Source organism: Ostrinia furnacalis, unplaced genomic scaffold (genome assembly GCF_004193835.3).
Source record: "Ostrinia furnacalis isolate ACB-3 unplaced genomic scaffold, ASM419383v2 OfSCF7554, whole genome shotgun sequence".
In the NCBI taxonomy this organism is placed as follows: domain Eukaryota; kingdom Metazoa; phylum Arthropoda; class Insecta; order Lepidoptera; family Crambidae; genus Ostrinia; species Ostrinia furnacalis.
Window position 1 is genome coordinate 60,191 of NW_021137793.1, and position 15,371 is coordinate 75,561.

The following is a 15,371-nucleotide window of genomic DNA, read 5'->3' on the forward strand; positions in this document are numbered from 1 at the left end:
GCAAAATTAGTCAATGTTATAAATCTATGGTCTAAATAATTTCTAACCTTATTATCATCCATCAAGGTATTCAAACTTTCAATCCACATAGGATCAATATCTCCATCTAACACAATCCATTTAGGTCCATCACCTGGCATATTGGCCATGTCTCTCATGATGGTCGAAAATAAGCCATCCTTCCACTCTCTCGTGGCTGGATTGATTATACCAAACAACTCGTCATTGGTGACAGCTTTAGGGTCCAGATCGTTGTAGAAAGGTTTCATTTTGAGCATGTAATAGGTTTTGTTAAGGCACTGCCACACCATGGACTTGCCGGTACCAGCAAATCCATCAATGAATACCGAGTGTCTTACGGCAAACAACTCGACTAGTTGGACCATCTGGAAATATTCACTGAATTATAACTTTGTTTTGCCAACTACAGCTGGATTTTAAAGAATTTTAGAATTTATATGTCACCTTTAGAATAAACCCTGGTTCTGGTTGCAGTTTCATGGAAATAGCGGCGTCTACCAAACTCTTTTCGAAATCGAAGTCTCGTTTTCGTGGCACGTCTAGCGCAGGGAACAAATCTCCGATCAGTCCCATGAATACAGGCGTATCGTCAGTTACGATTTTGGGAATATTGAAATCTCTCAAAGCTCTCATTAGCACCTGGTCTTCTGGTCTAAGGCGGTCACCTCTCTGGAATACAAAACGGCAACATAATAACAGTGTGGAATCCAAAGGAGTTCAGTATCAGATGTTCCATATGGATACTATACAAACCTTGAGTGATCCGGCTACTACCAGTACAGACTTGATAGCTCTCAAGCCCCAATCGTAGTGGTCCTGTTTTGATAGCAACTCCTTACACAAGGTGTACAAAGTAATAAACTTGCGCGCCAGCAGACGTGCCTCTTGAAAGCCTTCCGCCACCAACATGATTTCGCAAATCAACTCGAAGTCCGGTACCACCATGGCACATGGCCTGAAAAGTGCCTTTAAGTTCTCCGGTAACTCCGTCCTTCCGGCATAACCGGGGTTCATGGTGATGAACATGCCGACTGTTGGTATAAGCGTAATGAACTCTCCCATGAAGTCGAACTTCTTTTTCTTGGCCTTGATGGCGTCTTGTACACTCTTTACCTGCACAGACACTACGGACAGCACTTCCACCGAAATTCTGTTGAACTCATCGAAGCAACCCCATGCGCCGGTTTGGGCAAGACCTATGAAGTTTTTGTTAGAAGGCAATGATTTAACATACATATTGAAACAGTTGACGAACGACTTTTTATGATAGTACTTACCTTTGTAAATGTTGCCGCAAGACTTGTAGTCCATTTGCTCAGAACAATTGAACACGTATACCATGATGCCCAGAGCTCGCCCCAAGTCCTTCGTAGTCTCCGTTTTACCGGTACCGGCTGGTCCGGCCGGAGCACCACCCATAATCAAATGGAGACTCTAATAATAAGAAATAATAAGAATGAAATCAGTGGTTTATTGAACACTATTTAACAATTCACACAGCCAAGTAAGTTACCTGAGTCAACGTAATGTAGCAGCGATCAGTCAGTGGCGTAATGACAAGTCGAGGAGTGTTACCCAGATACTCGTAATCGTAAAGGAACTGAGCGTCGCAGATATTGGCGAAACAATTATTCAGGTTATTATCCCAACGATGTCTGGAATGGAATGAAAACAATAAAATATTTGAAGTCTTATTTGCCAATGTAGAGTACTTGTTGTTAAGTTATTACCTCAATTGACTCTGCCACTGGAAGGCATTTGAGCTTTCCACTTTTGAAACAATCAGTTTAGCTACCACGTCTCGCGAGTGGACATCAATGGTGCAAATAGTCATAATCTTCTGTCGGTCACCGACTGTTAAATCTCCGAGTAAAAGCACAATTAGTGCATTTAGCTGAGCGATTTGTTTCTTCTGATAGTCTTTTAATGCTCCCTCGTAACCTGACATAAAAAAATGAGATCACAAAACTGATTTTTTTTAAAGCCTAGGTAGGTACTTCTTATAAAAACTTTTACGCGTCCCATTATTGGGTGAATACCACTGCTTCAAGACAATATAAATGTGCCAGTGTTGAGAAGAAGCAGCGCAAAAAAGTCAGTCATTAATACGATTGATTCGATGTGTATTTAAGACTCTTACCTTCTTCAAGCTTTTCAAAGGCCTGATTTGTCTCTGTAGTCCACCAAATCTGGGTGCCCACCAAAGCAGGCTGTGCTGGCCAGTCGAACACCCATTCGTCTCGAGGTTTGTCTTCGTAAGATTTTACGCTATGCTCAAAAATATCACGTAAAGTATATCGCATGCAGTCCGTGACACGGTTGAGCCATACTTCCACCTACGATCAAGATTTATTATAATGTGATTCTGGTAGAGCTAGAAGTCTAACAAGGTCACTGATTAACAAGATTGCGTCAGCTGTGGATTATAAAATGCAATGTTCAAAGGAAAAATATTATTTTTGCAATACCTTCCCAGAGCAATCACAGCAAGGTGCCTTGAATGGCACATGTTCTTCATTCTCCTTGGAAATCATTTCGAAAGCATGCTTACTGCCAGTCTTGGGGAACACCAACTTAGCCAAGTTGTCGTACAACTTTGTGAGATGCTTTGAAACGGCCGGTGGATTGTTACCGTTGGACAAAATATCTGCAAGATGAATTCGTTTATGGTGAATACATCACAAGCATGCCTTTACTGCGGTTATAGACAATAGATTACCCAGCAGATCCGCTGAAGACACGAAGTAGAAACGAGGGTACGCCAGCCTCTTCGTTTCCAAATAATCATTGAGCGCTTTCTCGCAAAGGTTAAGGGCAGCCATCAGCTCCTCCAGTTTGTCTAGCAAACCTGGTTTATTAGTAGCTTGGACTACATTGGGTGTATTACCAATATCTCTAAGCAATTCCTGTAAGTCAACAAATGTAAAATACACTCGACATCAAATAAATCGCACCTCCCGCGACAAGCACTTTCAAACGTATGTATGTGTCTTTAGAAGGATCCAGAGTCACTTATAAAAAATAGGTAGTTACGCTTGAGTCAACTTTTAAGGCTTTAAAAGTTGGGATTAATCGCTATCTATCTATTAAAGAGGACACGTGAGATCATTATTTGGTTTTATTTTAAAATTGGTCTAATTGATCCCAGAGGTGAGCCCCAATGAGGTCTTTTTTCAAGTCACATTTATGGTATATATGTTAATCATTTTAAGTGTGTTATTCTTTAAGTTTATTTAATGGGCTTCCATTGTTGGGGCACCATGATTGTGTCAGAAGAAAATCTTAAAGTTCGCGTCGCGGAAGGTGCTGTTTATTTGATGTTGAGTATAGTTAATAAAACAATTTTTAGGTGTGGTTTTATCATTCGAACGTTTGATATACCAAGTTCGATCATTATTGTGACTGAGAATCACAATTCTCTTTAAATCAACCAACCTTAAATGTCTTGTCAATATGATCGAATCTCCTGGAATCTTCAGGCAATTGAGCTCTGATATCGTCAGAGCCCACAAAAATACTCTCGAGGTACTGCCATTTTCTTTGCACTTCAAACCAGATGGCAATCACAGCGTCGGCTGTGCCCAGTTTCTTCTGCCACGCTGTTACCTCTGCCTCGTAGAACCCAATGAATTTGGATGACATCATGTTCTGGACTTGGTTCTAAGACAAAATGTTTTTTATGATAAATCCGAAATCCAGTGCCATTTAAAGCATCCAGTATATTTAATTTTACCTGGTTATCTTCAAGAGTTTCAACCAATTCTTCGCTAGCTTTAGGAAGTTTAATACCAGTTCTATCGTGACTTGTATAATCGAACTCCATAACAGCCCAGGTCAATTCTAACTCCCTGCACAAAAAGAACGATATTTTTTAAATTGTGCTTTTATTAATATAATCTAGGTAAGATTTACTACAATAATGTAAATATCTTACTTGAGCGTCTTATCCATAGCAGCTTCTTTGACAGACTTATCGACAATAGTTTTTACTTCTTCCTCGTACTTGTGAAGGCTCAAAGCTAACAAGTCTGCCAAAGTTGTATCATCGGTGATGTTGAATTTTACCTAAACAGATAAAGTAAATCTAAATAATTTAGGTACATGTAAACATAAACTTTGTAGAAAACCGTAGGCAGTTCCAGTAAGCTGTTTGCTCTATTGCATTATTGTCACTTGCATGGATTCATCTTAATTTCATACACATAATATTTTAATTCACTTACCTGTTAGTATTGAAACCGTGATTCAAACTTTATAAAATGAAACGTGAATGAATTAATGAAGGATGAAAAATAAAGATATTGTTACAATGTCATATAATATATTTTACAAAATGAATTCTGACAATATAATGGCATGATCGTTAAGCTTCTGATGCAATGACCCCCTTCTATTAGATTTTACTTCCACGCCAATCTTCTTCATATCTTGCATAGAATATGATTTATTTAGTTTCCTGAATTTCCTTCCTAAAGTTTGACTTTCTTGCAATTTGGGTCTCCTATAATCTTGCATTTGGAGAAACTTTTTGTACTCTGATTTCATAACTTTATTCTCTGATTTTGTTGTTTGACTATCTAATTCATCTGTTGAGGCTGCATCTTCTAAAGACTTGAAATCTTGCAGTAGCTCCTCTAATGAAACTCTACTTACAATTTTATGTTTAGCTAAGTATGGTGTGAGATGGACATTTTCGGTGTTGATTGACGTAAGGTGTGTGTGAATGGCTTTCTAAATGAAATGAAAAATAAACCCATAATTAATGACACTCATAATTATTTACATAAGAAGTAGATGACATTTTTGTGATAAAAGGTATAATGACAAAAGCTATGTAGTATGTACACAATACAATTATCCTAAAATAATAGAATTGATTATTTACTTTGGTGGCCATCATCAGTTCAACCCAGTGCCTGTCCTTGATAGCGGGATTCTGAAGGTCTGTCACAGCTCGCAGAGAAGTCATCAAATTCTTTATAGTTCCTTCTATTGCAATATACGGCTCCCTATAAAAAGTGTAAATCCATGTAACTAAAATGTCTAAAAACAAACTTTGCAACACAAAATCTTTATAAATAAGTAACACGATATGAATTTTACGGCGTACCAGACTCTCATATCCTTATCAAGCTGTCGCATGTCTTTAGTGAACCTCTTGCACTCCTGGTCCATACCATCTGCATCTATCTTCTTCCACGGTGACTTCTTCCAGAACTCTATAGTTCCCATCACCAGATAATAGTAATCCCAAAGTTGCTGTAAGGGATCAGTGAGGAATCAGTGCATGTATCTTCAAAATACTCTACGTACTTGGTTTGGTATCTTACCTTGATAAGCCTCAGTTCCCTGCGACATGTTTTCAGATTCTTTTCATCAGGCGGTTGAATGTCGAACAACGAGCAGGATTTCTTCAACCCATCAACAATGTCTTCAAAACCCAAGAGCTCTATGTGCACTTTGTCGATTTGTCTGTATGGTTCTCTGCAAGACTCCAGGAACATCTGGTATCAGAGACAAATTAGATTTTTAAAAGCCAAAATGGTAGTCAATGGCTTTCCATAACAACAGTTTATCTATTTCCAGTAGTGGAAGTCTTTAATGCTTCAACCACACCAACGCGTGCAAATCGCCAACGCCGGTGCGATCACGTGAACTGTCATGGGTCTTTGATTGCACGCGTTGTGAGGGTTGAAGCTTTAGTTCTAACGAACGATACATAAATTGGCTGTCACAAGAGTTTAAAAAAGAAAGTTGTTTTGGTGCAGAATGAAACCAACCTGATCTTCACAAACCTACTGGCAAAAAAAAAACAAAGTTTTATTGTGTTGCAATACCTCCTTGAGCTTGAACTGCTCCCGGTACATTGTGAGGCGCAGGTTGATGAGCGCCACGCGCTTGGCGATGAGCGCCGCCTGCGCAGCCTGCAGCGGGGCCACGGTGTTCTTCATCACCGTCGCCAGCTTCACCACGTTCCTCCACCGCTCGGGGAGGACGTCCAACTGAATTTTATTTAATTTTTAGCTTATATTTTCACGCAATTTCATGCAGTACATGAACATCGAAGATAAAGTTAATTTTGAACACACACAGCTTATCTGTTTCACTTCGTCAGGTTACTTAGGTACTTACCAAAGTATGAACAGAATACTGGTGTGTTTCTGGCTCAGTCTTATAATTTTATCCAAAGGAAGGCATGAAAAGTAGGGGGTATAAAAATACAACAAGCAGTTTAACAGGTATCAGGCACATAAACAATGAGGACTATCGTTTTTAACTTAACAGTTGGCACCCCTGGCGATTGATAGGACCTTACTCTACAGTGGCGCCATCTTGATGAGTGCAAATGCGATAGTCCTCCAACCACTTTAGCGCTCACAAGTTGGTGCCACTGTCTTCGCTACTAGCAAGTGACAGGACCTTACTCTACAGTGGCGCTAACTGGTGAGCGCTAAAACGATAGCCCTCATTGGAGTTTATTCGTGGAAATCAGAAGCTAACTGACCTGTTCATAAGTCTCTTCTGGGAAGTCCACTCCATATTCTTTGAGGACATCGATGATGTCCCTCAGCGGCTCAAACATGGTGTCGGTGCCTGCATCCTGCTTCGCCTTCACCTCATTGAGCACCCGCATCACTTGCAGAAGACCTTCGTAGTCATCGTCGTCAAGCTCCACCGACAACTCTTTGGTTGCGTAGATGATGAACTTTTCTAGATCATCCAAACTAAGGGCAAATATAGATAGTAAGTTATTTAGATTTTATTTTACAGCTTTATAACCGAAATGAACAAATTGGTTATTAGTGTACCTGGTCTGTACATGGTCTTTCAAATTTTGCTTGTAAAGATTGCTCCATTTACAGATGATGTTCATAATAGCTTGATTGAGTCGCTTCAGGTCGAGCCGCAGCCATCCGTTACACAGATACTCGGATGGCAATGCAGCAACCTCGTCGTACATTGCGTTGTATTTGTCAATCTGCAATGATGTTGTCAATAAAATAAATCATAACAACACGTAACTCGTGGACTACAGCTTTCTGATTCTGGTGCCTATATTTGGCACCGTTTTGCAAACATCGGATTCACAATGATGACCACGACCACTCTGGCAAGAGTGTACCGACTAGGAAGAAGACCACATAACTATCTTTGAACATTAAATAAACTTTAGAACATAAACTTTGATCAAACCTCTTGCTGATACTGCTCGAGCTTCGGTTTCATTTCAGGTGGGTCGCAACCATTTTCATACTTGTACTTATCAAACTCCTCGGGTGGTATCACACGTCCATATTTCAAGAATCCTTGTAAGACCTCTTGCCTGTCTTCGATCCATAGAGGAGTATATTTTTCGTATTTCTGGAAAGTTCCAAAACATTAAATATCCTATGAAGATTAAGCCGTCAATCTTCATTGGTAGACGAGGAAAACTTACAGAAGCATATGAAACGACGTCGTTGATACTATTTTCGACCCGCTTTAGTATCTCATGGTATAGATCAATCATCGCTTCCTCTTTTTCGATGTCGTCTGCATAAAAAAGCCACAAGTTAATATGAATATCTCCATTTATTTATTTATTAATGTACTCTTATGTGCACGTTAAAATATGCAGTTCCAGACTTACCTTCATAAGAAGCAATAGGCACGATCGGATCTATTCTTGGGAAGAGTGTTGCTTGTAGGAACATATCCTTCATCATCTCTCTCAATGTGTCGTAGAGGCCATCATCATCGTCCATATCCAGAGATGGTGAGAAATATATGTCTGCAAATTAAACTCTTAGACCATTATTCTGTAAATAGACACACTGACAAGAACTATTTCATGGTTTCTACCTGGATCTTTTAATTCAGCAACCACTTCCATAAACGCGACTCTCGGGCCCTTCTCCAAATCTGTCTGCTTCTCAAACAAATCTAAACTGGATTGTATTGCCTTCATAATTTGTTTTGACACCTGTAATATACTTAAGTTATTTTTCTCTGCCATCAAAAAGCACTGTAATAAGATCTTATTTCTGTGAAAGTTCTTACCAAAGAATCAACATATCTGACGTATGCTGGCCAACGTGCAGCCCGGAATGCTTCTTCCTCCATCTCACGTTTTTCTTCTTCAATATCTGCCAACTCTTCGGGGTCTAGTTCTTCTTCTTCCTCTACTGGAGAATCTACATCCTCACCTATAAACAATATCGTGCATTATTGATCCTTATTGCTTATAATTACAATACAAAATGGCGCATCATATCACTTACCAGCGTCCCTACGCGCCTGTCTCTCTTGTCTCTCAGCTTCCTTTGCCTCTCGCTTCAAGCGTCTGGCTTCTCTTCGCTCAAACTTGATCTGGGCAGCTTCCTCGCGCTCCCGTTCCCGCTCTTCTTTCGCCAGCATTCTTGCCTCACGGCGCTCCATTATATCACGCAGTTTAGCAGCGCGCGCCGCCTTCTCGTCGTCATCTAACGTCGATTCATCTACTTCCTCAAGTTCCTCTTCCTCTTCTTCTTCCTAAAGGATTCTTACATTAATAATTATCATCAAACACAGGGCTACTTTGTTAGTGTAATAATACATACCTCTTCTTCGTCCATTATGTTGAAAAACAGCTTGTAATTGTGCACCAAAATATCCAGGAACTCTTCATGACTTTCGAGAATCTTGTTTCGTCTGAAAAGTGAATTAAACATGAAAATTATTTACAAACACAGTTTACATTCAATGATCTCCAGCTTCTTCTTCTCGTGTCGACAACAAACCTAAACAGTGTCAGACCAAAACTACACCACATGCGACCATCAATAGCACTGAATTCAGTCATCAACGGGTCATCTCATTCATAAATTTAATTCACAATGTTTGTAAAATATTACAATGTTACCTGCGCACGAATCTAGGATGTCTTTCAACAACAGCAAGTAACTCCATCTTGTCAAGATTTTCCTTGCGGTTATGCAGAGGCTTGTCGCCCCAGGCTGCAATGTTCGCCAGGCCACGTTTGACGTTGTTCTGCGCCGTGAGCACACGCTCTTGCAAAGTGTTGATGGCCGCGTACACTTCTGCCATCCAGTCGGTGACTAAAAGTTTCGAGAAAAGTGATAATTCAGCCCGAAGCTTGTGAGAATGCGCAAAGCTTCAATAATACCCTATTGCAGCGGTCAGCAACATGCGGCCCGTGAATGTTTTGTAAATGTTATGAATATCAAACTGCAATACTGCATGCATTAATTAATAAGTAAGCGCGCCTCTAGGGTTAATATCACAAGTGCGACCCGCCTTTAGTTTATTTTGCCGCCTTATGGCCCTTGCTTGCCTGCCAAAAGGGTGCCGACCGCTACCCTATTGTACTCTATAAAATAATACTGAAATCAGACATGAGGTCATACTCATAATACGTAACTACAATTGTCTTAGAGAATTCTATCAAGAGTACTTAAATACATACAGCTATATAAAAGATACCTACGGGGATAATCCGGATAATAATAATATTCTACTTACAATCATCATTCCACGTTAGTTCTTCTACACCTCGCCCGAGGAGAGTGTCAATAGCAGAGATCTCCTTTTCAATGAGAGCCACCTCCGTTTCATGACTGCCTTCACGGATTGCGTTGTACCACGCGATGGCGCGATTCAGGCGATTCATGTCATACTGCAAGTTAATTTTATCAATATTACTATCAAAAGTAATAAAGAAATAATACTATTCTAGAACGAAATGTATATAAATTAACCTGTAATTTTTCATTGCGAGCATACAGCTCCAGACCATCTGGTGGAATACCTTGCTTATCCAAGTACTTCATGTACCGGATCTCACGTAACAACATCACCAACTGTGAGAAAATCAAGACCATTCTAATTTATTGTACTTTAGAGGTGTCTCGCTTGTATAATCTGGAAAATGGCTGCTTTTTACCTCAGGACTAAAATTATTCCTAACAAACGGCGGATCTCGATAAATAAGGTTCTTGGCGAGATGAAGCTTGCATATCCCCGGGACAGTCGCGCACCATGCCTTGAACTGGCGGTCTTCCAATTGATTCAAGTATAGCAGCATCTCGTTGTGCTTTTGTTTCATGTACACAGCATACTCTGTCTCTATTATACTGTAACATTAAGTAATTTATAGAGAGTTTAATACGTAAATCTGATCAATACTGTAGCCTCAAGCTACTGGTATTAAATGCATTTTCGCAATAAAAAAACAATCTGCTTTGATGTAGACTGTACTTACGGATCTTCAAACAGAATGAACTCTTCCATTGGACTCTGAAGTCGTCTACGAAGTTTATAGACCCACCATAAAACGCCACCAATGGGCGGTAGATATGGATCCACCATTGGCCTCTCTGGACCTTTTGTTAGTTTCTACAAAACACATTCAATAATAGAATCTATGACATAGTAAATTTAATTTCTATAACCAAAATACGTACCGCTATCTCCTCGTCAAATATTTCCTTGACACAGTCCAAGTTTGAATGCATGAAATCTAGCAGTTTCACTAGCTTTGGTTTCAACTCGTTCTTGATAACTGGTCGGTGGAATAGGTCGCCTATTATTTGGAAGAACTGAAATATCACATTAAAAGGTATTTTATGGATGATGATTGTATTGTTGAAACAAATTCAAAGATTCAAAACAATGATTCTTACCTTGAAGAAATGTTCCAAATTATGACATTCGTCCAGACCCTGAGAGAACAGGGACGCCAGTCTTCTGTCGATATCCTCAAGGACATCCATATGCCGAGCATAGTCTTTCAAGAAGCTATTATCTTCGGGGTCAGCCGGATCGTACGTTATATTACCAAGTTGTTGATATTTCACAGTGTAGTCATCCAAAACCTAAACATATTGAGTAAATGTAAGAAAACTTGAGAAAATGTTGGTACGGACGACAGCACATCAACCTTGTACTATGGCATCGTAGTTGTGATAGGTGCTATTTTGCAACAAAAATTTATGATGTGCTGATAACTGGACATGGTTTTGATATACTTACTTTCATACATTCTGTGCTCAAAGTTTTCCCTCTCAGACCGCAGAACTCAACCTTTTCTAGTTTTAATATCTCAACAGTAGCTTCTAGAATGCTCTCGATCATCGAAAGACGCTTCGTGTACACGTTATACCTCATGAAAACGCGATCGAAGTCAAAAGACCAGCGTACTGGCATCACACCGGGAGGAAAAAACGTGTGCACTTTATCACGGTTCAATTCATACGTATCACTGTAAAGAGGATTTTATTTAAATAAATTGCAACTTAAAACGTAAGTCATATTGTGTACCTACTTCGGTATAAACCATAAAGTTAATATTCATAAACTCACATGAAGTGTTTCAATATGCCCATTGCTTTTCTCAATTTCATCAAATTTTCGTCAGCATCTCCTTGGAAAATTGACGAGGGGTCGATAGAGTTGGTGCATTGTTGGATTACCAAATTGCATACCTCTCGTAGTAACGCTAGAATGGTGTCATAAAACATGTATTTAAAGCAAAAAATATATTCATAGAAAATGTAATTATTTTGTATCGTGTGTGCTATAATTTTTATTATGAACTCACGTATAAGTTTCTCCACGCTGCAATAATATCTCGAATTTCCCCACAGAAGACCAATGCAATGAAACATGGGTCTGATAAGGTACTTGGCGTCAGAAAAGTCTGTCCCCTCAAAGGTTTCAAAGTGTAGTTGCAACGGTTTTTGATAGATGTAGATGTCTCTGCATTCCACAATAGCTGAAATTAAAGTTCAATTTTACCATCATCATCATATTCACCCTCTAGACGAAGATTCTACTGTTAGATACTAGACTCGATCCATAAAATTCCTCAGCAAGCGACGCCATAGAGTTAATTTATAAAGGACCAGCACTGTACTATGTCATCAACTTTACACCGAGTAGGTACTTATATCCGAAGAAATGAAACGGTTGACAATATCGAAAAACGATCAAGCTGAGCAAAACACTTACAACACGTCTCTCTCTTCTGTACTACCCCTTAGCAGGCACGAAGTTAGTGAGCATAATCTTGAAGCAAGCAAGGAAAAGTACGGCCAACTAGCAGCGATACAAAAGGTCGATTCGACTGTCAAATTGACAATTTATTCTGTCTCTTCTCATCTTGTGTAGTTGTCGTAATGTCTCGTTCTCCCGCCAAAATATGTCAAATTTAGACGGGTTCGTCAACATTCGGACATCTATTTTAGTATAAATAGTTGTTGCAATTCACGAGGTCGAATCTGTTACTTGTCGATTCTTATTTTATTATTCCGATTAAATATTTAAGTCTCTATGAAAAGGGGTAGGCCTGTTGCCATACACCGGGCACATTGTGAGGCAGAAATGTTATTATTATTCTTGTTATTTAATTTAAATCTACATTATACAATAATTCAAATTATACTTGACTTACTTGACTTATGGTCCTATGTCCCCTAGATGGGGCAGAGGGCGTCCACAACAGTCCTCCATCTCGTTCGGTCTTGAGCTTCTCGCTTGATCTCGCTCCAGGTCTTGCCGATCTTCTTCGCCTCGTCCGCTACAGTGCGCCGCCAAGTTTGCCTGGGTCGACCACGTTTGCGTTTTCCTTGGGGATTCCAATCCAGAGCCTGCTTAGGGATGTGATCGGGGTCCCTTCGGAGAGTGCGGCCAATCCAGTTCCACTTGCGGCGCTTGATCTGCTGGTCGATCGGGATTTCGTGGCAGCGTTCCAATAGCTCGACGTTGGAGATTTTCTCGGGCCAGTATATGCCGAGAATTCGGCGAAGGCAGCGGTTGATGAAGACCTGCAGCTGGTGCGAGATAACCTTTGTGACCTTCCACGTTTCACACCCATAGAGCAGAACGGATTTAACGTTGGACCCGAATATTTTGATCTTGACCCTTCGGGTCAATTTCCGTGACTGCCATATGGGGCGAAGTTGTGCGAAGGTAGCTCTGGCCTTGGCAATGCGCGAAGTGATGTCCTCTTCGGTACCTCCAGTTTCTGACACGACGCTCCCGAGGTAGGTGAAATTGTGGACTCGTGCCACATCCTCTGCACCAATCCGTAATGGCGTGCAATTTCTCACTCCAGATCGCATCTCTTGGGTCTTCCGGCAGTTAATTTTGAGCCCTGTGATACCCGCTTCTCGATGTAGGTCATTAAGTTTGGATTGCATATCGTGATGCGTGTGGCTCAGCAAACAGAGGTCATCGGCATAATCTAAGTCTTCTAAGACTCCGATTATACCCCACTCTATTCCACGCCGTTGGTCTTGATATGCGCGATTCATGACTCCATCCAAGACAACCAGAAAGAGAAGGGGCGAAAGCAGGCAGCCTTGCCGGACGCCCGCATGCACCTCGATGTCTTCGGAGATGAGGCCGTCGTGAGTCACCGTACAAGAATATTTCCTGTAGATGGCCTTCAGTAGGTCGATGATTTTCGGCGGGACACCAATGTCAGCGAGTCGCGACCATATACTTGCCCACTTCAGCGTATCAAAGGCTTTTTCAAAGTCTACAAAGGTTAGGTAGACTTCCCTTTGCCATTCTGATGCCTGCTCCAAAATGATACGCAAAGTATTGATCTGGTCGGTACACGAGCGGTTCGGGCGGAAGCCAGCCTGTTCCCTACGCAAAAGAGGTTCAACGGCCCCCGATAACCTATCCAAGATAATCTTGCAGAAAACCTTTGACGGTATCGAGAGCAAAGTGATACCTCTCCAATTGCTACACTGGCTTAGATCCCCTTTCTTTGGCACAGTAATTAAAAGCCCCTTATTCCAGTCGTCTGGGAGTTCCTCTTCCATCCAGATGTTTTCGATGAGAGGTGTCAGAACGTCGGCGGCGGAGTTTACGTCGACTCTCAGCATTTCTGCGGTGATAAGGTCGAGTCCTGGGGCCTTGCCAATCTTGAGGGATAGGATAGCTTTGGCCACTTCGTCGTGTGATGGTGGTTCCACATTGATGTCGAGCAGCCTAGGTGGAGTAGAGGTGTGCTGCGGAGGCTCAGGCGTGGTGGTGGCTGTAGTCAAGGTAGGGCGGAAGACCTCCTGAAAGTGTTCACGCCATCGCTGCAGTTGCCCTTCAGACGACACAATAAGCTCTCCATCACTTGACTTAAGAGGCTTCTTCTTTGGTCTGCTACTTCCTGCCAAGGTTTTCGTCGCTTTGTACAGCTCTCTCAGATTGCCAGTGTTAGCAGCGAGTTGGGCCTTGTCAGCAACCCCGTCAGCCCACAGCCTTTTGTCTTTCCGCGTGCTGCGGTAGATTTTCCTGCGCATCTGACGGTACTGCTGTCTGAGGGTGGCTATAAGTTGCACGTCGGTGGTTTGTAGCAACTTTAGGTGGAGCTCTCTACGGTCGCTGATCAGCTGCCATGTGTATTGTGACATCCAGTCCTCGCGCGTGTGCGTGTTGTGACCCAAGACGGAAAAGCTGGTCTCTGTGTAGGCCACTTTGATATGGTTCCACTTTTCGTCTATTGAGCATTTCTCGTCATCAAGGGCGGAGAAACGGTTTGTTTACATTTGGTATCGCTTCTCGTTGGCCGTAGGTGCTTTAGACGCTGTATCCCAAGTATATCAAGTATACTATAGTGCGTCATATTATGTGCTTGACGGGCGGATCACACAGCTGCGAGTATAGTTATACCTAGAATGCCTACATGATAATATCCTTCTCCTGTAAAAGTTGAAACTAATCAATCCCTTACCAGCCACGACATTAGTCAACATGGTCTTGAAGCAAGCAAGGTAGACGCTGCGAGTATCTTCCAAATAATGCGCCATACGTTTGACGCGCGGGTCGCGCAGCTGTGAGTATATGCCTTCTAAATTGCGCAGACGGTGCACGTAGAAGTCTATGTCCATGATCGGCAAAGGAAACTTGGTTTTCTTGAATGCTGAAAACAGAGAACATTTTGTTAATTTGCATTCAAAATGTGTGTGGTGAAAAATCATCATCGTCATCATTTCAGCTACAGGACGTGCACTGCTGAACATAGGCCTCCCCCAATGATTTCTACAATGCCCGGTTGGTAGCGGCCCGCATCTAGCGCCTTCGTACTACCTTTATGAGGTCGTCGGTCGGAAAAATTAAGTTGACTAAAATAAGGTAAATTTTCTGGAAATAGGCTTTGGAGCGCTTCACAAGATAAAATATCAAAAATATATTTTTACCGATATAAGAATCCTCTTGAAGTAAGTCGTGTACTTGTTGGGCCCATTTAATAATAGCGCCTTCAATATTCGTCTTCAAATACAAGTCAACGTCTTCTCCATCACTAGAAGTATTTTTTGAGATATTAAAATTACACACTGCACTAATACATGCTCACTTTAGGCACC

At 41.2% G+C, this 15,371-nt stretch overlaps 1 protein-coding gene across 1 annotated transcript in view; it reads right to left on the bottom strand.

Moving 5' to 3' along the window:
- LOC114365100 (dynein beta chain, ciliary-like) overlaps window positions 1–15,371 on the bottom strand; it is a 39,504-nt gene that overhangs the window by 21,883 nt on the left and 2,250 nt on the right. The window contains 37 exon segments of the mRNA XM_028321570.1: window positions 48–386; window positions 466–690; window positions 775–1,217; window positions 1,299–1,455; window positions 1,535–1,676; window positions 1,752–1,962; window positions 2,162–2,357; window positions 2,490–2,668; window positions 2,741–2,927; window positions 3,457–3,681; window positions 3,755–3,869; window positions 3,956–4,086; window positions 4,907–5,030; window positions 5,132–5,280; window positions 5,352–5,525; window positions 5,859–6,023; window positions 6,527–6,746; window positions 6,831–7,000; window positions 7,216–7,383; window positions 7,460–7,554; window positions 7,652–7,792; window positions 7,864–7,984; window positions 8,062–8,207; window positions 8,283–8,532; window positions 8,601–8,691; window positions 8,903–9,098; window positions 9,523–9,676; window positions 9,759–9,860; window positions 9,944–10,133; window positions 10,262–10,395; window positions 10,464–10,598; window positions 10,683–10,874; window positions 11,032–11,260; window positions 11,362–11,497; window positions 11,600–11,773; window positions 14,738–14,926; window positions 15,204–15,307. Coding sequence (XP_028177371.1) covers window positions 48–386; window positions 466–690; window positions 775–1,217; window positions 1,299–1,455; window positions 1,535–1,676; window positions 1,752–1,962; window positions 2,162–2,357; window positions 2,490–2,668; window positions 2,741–2,927; window positions 3,457–3,681; window positions 3,755–3,869; window positions 3,956–4,086; window positions 4,907–5,030; window positions 5,132–5,280; window positions 5,352–5,525; window positions 5,859–6,023; window positions 6,527–6,746; window positions 6,831–7,000; window positions 7,216–7,383; window positions 7,460–7,554; window positions 7,652–7,792; window positions 7,864–7,984; window positions 8,062–8,207; window positions 8,283–8,532; window positions 8,601–8,691; window positions 8,903–9,098; window positions 9,523–9,676; window positions 9,759–9,860; window positions 9,944–10,133; window positions 10,262–10,395; window positions 10,464–10,598; window positions 10,683–10,874; window positions 11,032–11,260; window positions 11,362–11,497; window positions 11,600–11,773; window positions 14,738–14,926; window positions 15,204–15,307 — 6,499 coding nt within the window.